The 6,086-nt window shown below is 40.1% G+C and overlaps 2 protein-coding genes across 2 annotated transcripts in view; both read right to left on the bottom strand.

The window, feature by feature from the left end:
• Positions 1-1,703: 1,703 nt before the first annotated feature.
• LOC107711549 (cdc42 effector protein 1-like) lies at positions 1,704-3,389 on the bottom strand (the record flags this gene model as incomplete). Its single annotated transcript, XM_016516538.1, has 2 exons — positions 3,324-3,389; positions 1,704-2,307 (listed from the first exon to the last, which is right to left on the bottom strand). A coding segment is annotated over exon 2 (496 nt), but the record flags the coding sequence as incomplete, so codon positions are not given.
• LOC107711548 (cdc42 effector protein 1-like) overlaps positions 3,325-6,086 on the bottom strand; it is a 5,657-nt gene continuing 2,895 nt past the window's right edge. Inside the window, exons 2-4 of the mRNA XM_016516537.1 lie at positions 5,108-5,548; positions 3,454-3,979; positions 3,325-3,348 (exon numbers count right to left, since the gene is read on the bottom strand). Coding sequence (XP_016372023.1) covers positions 3,325-3,348; positions 3,454-3,954 — 525 coding nt within the window. The 5' untranslated portion in view covers positions 3,955-3,979; positions 5,108-5,548. The remainder of the gene's footprint in view (positions 3,349-3,453; positions 3,980-5,107; positions 5,549-6,086) is intronic.

The following is a 6,086-nucleotide window of genomic DNA, read 5'->3' as shown; positions in this document are numbered from 1 at the left end:
CACGGAGGAGAATGAGCTCGTGGGGATCGCAGGTGGATCTGGCCATTGAGTTTAAAGAGAGGCTTTCCCTCTCGTCTGAGCCCGAACAACCCAGGGGTCCTGGCCCGTCTTGGTCTGAGGATCAGAGATGGGGACAGAAGGCTAGTGTCGCGGCTCGCGCTCCTCCCCTGCCTGCGGGTAGGGGTAGGAGGAATCGCGGGTCAAAGAGAGATAGGCAAGACCTAAGGGATGTGATCCAGACGAGGCGTCAGCACTTTCATCCGGATCAGAGTGATACTTGAGTATCTACTCATTTTCCTCGGGGGGTTTAACATCTGCCCTTATCTTCCCCTTCCTAATCCCTCTGTAAGCACCATCTCTCCACCTGACCGAGGTTAGGTGGGAGAACCGGGTTCTCGACTTGCAGTGATTACCTCACTCGTCGATGTTGCATCCAGTCGGTATGATAGCCCTCGTTCCGGCTTCATGCTTCCTGGATCATGCGGCTAGATCACAGGCTTCTGCGGGAGCCTTCTTGATCATCAGGCCCCCGGCACAGCACTGCAAAATTTCCTGGACGTCCGGGCTGGGCTTATGCTTTCAGGCTGCCCTGTCTGGTACGCCATATCTAGGTCGCAGGGAACGAGACACTGCGTCCTCTAGGTTTCTTGCCATGCTGTGGACGCAAGCTTCAGATGAAGAAGTGAATGATGTGTGCTCCCGGCGCTTATTTATACTATAGTCGCACCGGTAGTGATGTCATGGGCTGTTGCCGGCCAACATGTTGTTGGTGTTTTTTGAATGTATGCGTCAGACACGGGTCACTACGAGGCGTCCCCATAGCGACACCTATAGGATGCAGTGTCTCGTTCCCTACTCAGGGAACCATGGTTACATAAGTAACCTGAGACGTTTTGTAAGCCTTTCTCTGCAAGCATGTGAGAAAATGAGCCGATCAGATTTCTCTCCCCTTCTGATGTAGGAAGGGGTTCTTAAAGCGACAGCGGTGTACTTGTTCTGATGCCATGGCAAAAGTTTGCGGAAAACATGCTAAATGTTCTGTCGTTGGCTGCACAGACAAACACAAATCATTATTTAGAGTCCCAGCCTCAGAGGAGAAAAGAGAGGAGTGGATTTTTTTTTTTTTTGTGGAAATCCCAGAAGGAGGGTGGGGTGTACAGTAACTCATTATCATTTAAAGAGACATACACCAAAACGGGTTGTGTGAGCAGAGCCGTTTCTGACAAGGCAAAAAGGGTGTTGTTTACACAGCCATTGAGTGTTTTTAAGCAAAATATGTTACAGACATTTAATGAAGAGCCTAATAAATCATGCCAACTTGTGGAAAATGTTCATCCGATGAGCCCTTTAAACACAGAAAGCAATTTAAACCGAAAGCGTCAGATTCAATTTGACCCCCTCCAACCCCCCAAAATGCATAGGTTTTAACTATTAGATGCAGAGTTGAACCATCACCGGTGTATTTAGAACATTCGCTGCTAAATTCAAACGCTTTGTCTGGCGCTATACAGTGTTTTCAACCACATAAAATGTATTTTAACGATAATATATAGATAACGATAACAAAATGATAAAAATAGCTACAACAATACCTATAACAATAGCTGTAATAAAAAAAATAATAAAACAGGCCTACCGATAACGCTAATTATAACAATATCTACAACAACAACTATAATGATAACTATAGTGATAAACATAACGATAAATATAATTGATAAGTTTGGTGTCTGTGTTGGTACCGTAGGAGCAGAGCGGTGCGTCCGGTGAGCTGGTGGAGGTGCGCAGCAGCGCCCTCATCAGGCCGCCGTCGTTCATGTTCAGCTGAGGCAGAGAGATGGCGTTTTTAATGATGGGCGAGATGGGCGGCGGAGGGGACGAGAAGTCACGTGACCCTCCTCTCAGCCGGGGCAGAGGAGTCTTTCTCACATGCTGCAGTGTTCGTGACAAAAAGCTCGTCGGTTTGGAGCCGGGGGGCGAATCCGGGTACCGTATCCCATCGCTGTTACTTGATCCGCCGTAGTTGCTCAGAAACGAAGTGTCACCGAAGACGTCCCCGCCACGGCCCACGTGCATGGTGTGGCGGAAGTCGCCGAGCGGCGGACTGATCATGTCCACCGACAGGTCGCTCTTAAACCGCCGTTTGCCGTGAGACGTGGACACCAGGCCTTTGATCGCCGGCAGCTTTCCCAGACTCATGACGAGAAATATGACTTAAATGATTCTTAACACCAAAGCCAAAAAGTCTGTCAGAAATATAAGTTGATGATGATGTGCTCCTCAAATTTAAACAGATGCCAGATGTAACTGCAGCAGAATAAATAGTACATTAATGTCAAATAATCATTAAAATATCACAAAAAAGTCACGTGGAAAAAAATTGCTTTTAAAAAAAATGCTAGTTTAACAAAGTGATTAAATACCCAGAAAAATGAAGTATAATAAATGCTAAATTAATGTAAAATAATTCTTAAAACAGATCCAGAGAGAGAAAAAATGGTGGAAAAATACTAAAAAAGGTTAATGTTAGTTTTACGAAGCAATCAATCAACCAGGTAAATCCATTTGAGTAAATGCTAATGTCAAATAATCATTAAAAGATATCTAGAGAAAGAAAAATTTGTCGAAAAATACTTTAAAAAAAATACTGATTCTACCTAAACGAAGCAATCAAACACCCAGATAAATACAGCTAAATAAATGCTAACTTAACTTCAAATAATCATTTGAATAGATCCAAAGAGAGAAAAATGGCAGAAAAACATGTCAGAAAAAGTATAAATGTAAATATAAAGACATTAATTTAAACAGTATTTTAAGCTAATTGCTAATAAGTGTTTTTCTGTGATCTGATCAGATTCACTTTAGAATGAGCAGCAAAACCACAAAAAACTCTCACTTTGATTATAATATCCTGTAATCCAAAATTAAAAATATCCAAAAATGTAATTGAAGACCGTTTTAAAGAGCATCATTGTGACAAAATCTCTACTAAATCTACTAATGAATACTAACTACAATTACACAAATGCTTTTAAGTGTTCACACGTCTCGTCTGTAATATATGAGCTCCGTCGGTTTGTGAGCTGCTGCCCATCCCGAGCCGGAGTTTAAAAATAACCTGTTAAAGAAGCCTAATAGGATTTACGAAGAATTTAAACACCTTCTAGTGAATGCAAAAACCCTACACTCTCTCTGACAGTAGAAAAAAATGATGTTTCTTGCACAAAATGACTTTAAAAACCATCTAACGTGTCACCATGCTTTTAAAAGAATCACTGAATCTCTCTTTAAACAACATTTAGAGACACGTTCAGATTTACATCAAGCAGAACTTCTACCAAACATCTGTTTCACACCATCACGTCTTTTATATCTCCTTTAAAACTGCATCTGAGTGCATGTCCACCAATATCTACAACAACAACTATAATGATAACTATAGTGATAAACATAACGATAAATATAATTGATAAGTTTGGTGTCTGTGTTGGTACCGTAGGAGCAGAGCGGTGCGTCCGGTGAGCTGGTGGAGGTGCGCAGCAGCGCCCTCATCAGGCCGCCGTCGTTCATGTTCAGCTGAGGCAGAGAGATGGCGTTTTTAATGATGGGCGAGATGGGCGGCGGAGGGGACGAGAAGTCACGTGACCCTCCTCTCAGCCGGGGCAGAGGAGTCTTTCTCACATGCTGCAGTGTTCGTGACAAAAAGCTCGTCGGTTTGGAGCCGGGGGGCGAATCCGGGTACCGTATCCCATCGCTGTTACTTGATCCGCCGTAGTTGCTCAGAAACGAAGTGTCACCGAAGACGTCCCCGCCACGGCCCACGTGCATGGTGTGGCGGAAGTCGCCGAGCGGCGGACTGATCATGTCCACCGACAGGTCGCTCTTAAACCGCCGTTTGCCGTGAGACGTGGACACCAGGCCTTTGATCGCCGGCAGCTTTCCCAGACTCATGACGAGAAATATGACTTAAATGATTCTTAACACCAAAGCCAAAAAGTCTGTCAGAAATATAAGTTGATGATGATGTGCTCCTCAAATTTAAACAGATGCCAGATGTAACTGCAGCAGAATAAATAGTACATTAATGTCAAATAATCATTAAAATATCACAAAAAAGTCACGTGGAAAAAAATTGCTTTTAAAAAAAATGCTAGTTTAACAAAGTGATTAAATACCCAGAAAAATGAAGTATAATAAATGCTAAATTAATGTAAAATAATTCTTAAAACAGATCCAGAGAGAGAAAAAATGGTGGAAAAATACTAAAAAAGGTTAATGTTAGTTTTACGAAGCAATCAATCAACCAGGTAAATCCATTTGAGTAAATGCTAATGTCAAATAATCATTAAAAGATATCTAGAGAAAGAAAAATTTGTCGAAAAATACTTTAAAAAAAATACTGATTCTACCTAAACGAAGCAATCAAACACCCAGATAAATACAGCTAAATAAATGCTAACTTAACTTCAAATAATCATTTGAATAGATCCAAAGAGAGAAAAATGGCAGAAAAACATGTCAGAAAAAGTATAAATGTAAATATAAAGACATTAATTTAAACAGTATTTTAAGCTAATTGCTAATAAGTGTTTTTCTGTGATCTGATCAGATTCACTTTAGAATGAGCAGCAAAACCACAAAAAACTCTCACTTTGATTATAATATCCTGTAATCCAAAATTAAAAATATCCAAAAATGTAATTGAAGACCGTTTTAAAGAGCATCATTGTGACAAAATCTCTACTAAATCTACTAATGAATACTAACTACAATTACACAAATGCTTTTAAGTGTTCACACGTCTCGTCTGTAATATATGAGCTCCGTCGGTTTGTGAGCTGCTGCCCATCCCGAGCCGGAGTTTAAAAATAACCTGTTAAAGAAGCCTAATAGGATTTACGAAGAATTTAAACACCTTCTAGTGAATGCAAAAACCCTACACTCTCTCTGACAGTAGAAAAAAATGATGTTTCTTGCACAAAATGACTTTAAAAACCATCTAACGTGTCACCATGCTTTTAAAAGAATCACTGAATCTCTCTTTAAACAACATTTAGAGACTTTTTACATCAAGCAGAACTTCTACCAAACATCTGTTTCACACCATCACGTCTTTTATATCTCCTTTAAAACTGCATCTGAGTGCATGTCCACACCAAAGTTGAACACTGTTTCTCCAGAAAAGTGACGTTTTGTAAGATGAATGACATCCAGCGCTGTCCTTTTCCTTCAGCTTTGTCACGACACACCTGACGTCCACCAGCGCTCTGATCTGTTATTTTAGTGTTTACGAATCCCACTGCAGGCCTTCAGCGTCCCAGGATCCCCCAAAACAGTCTGTCTAAAGCGCATCAGACGCGCATATGATCCGCTGTGTTTTGTCTGTGGCTCAGAGGAGTCTGAACGGCTGGGATTGGCCTGGATTAGCTGGATTATTCGTCCTCGCTCTCTCACTCACTTCTTTTATTCTTTCTCTCGCCGGACCGTCTCAATCCATTTAGCCGCACGTCAGTCAGTATTTTCCTTTCACACCGTGACACGCGTCCTGAGAAAGAGAGAGTCGACACCAGATGACTAGAGCAATGTCATGTCATCTTTATACAGTAATGATGATCATCACCTCTGTTCAGTGCCTTCATAAAACCAGATCACATGAAAGAATGATACTGAGAGACATTAAAATAAAAAAATATATAAACAATTTAAGATTTTTTTTTTTTGACAATTTTTGTGACATTATTTTTGTGGCAAGTAGGCACATTTCCCCCTAATTTTCAGATTAATTTCATAATACATGCATACATATGGTATATAGTATGTATGCATATGGTAGTATTTCTTTTACCTATATGCTGATTTAATTGTAAAAACTTAAATTTACATTATATATATATATATATATATATATATATTCTTTTTTTTTAAATGATCAATTATTATAAGAGAAACATAATTAAAAACACAACTGAGAGTAATTACAAAAGATAAAATAAAATATTCAGAGATATTATAATAATGTGAAACATGCTTAATCATCATGAAACTACAGATTAAAGTTTATCCTGACAGACACACTCATTTAG

The sequence above is a fragment of the Sinocyclocheilus rhinocerous genome, unplaced genomic scaffold (genome assembly GCF_001515625.1).
Source record: "Sinocyclocheilus rhinocerous isolate Xijiao unplaced genomic scaffold, SAMN03320098_v1.1 scaffold6895, whole genome shotgun sequence".
Classification (NCBI taxonomy): Eukaryota; Metazoa; Chordata; class Actinopteri; order Cypriniformes; family Cyprinidae; genus Sinocyclocheilus; species Sinocyclocheilus rhinocerous.
This window is presented reverse-complemented; position numbering and strand designations above follow the sequence as displayed.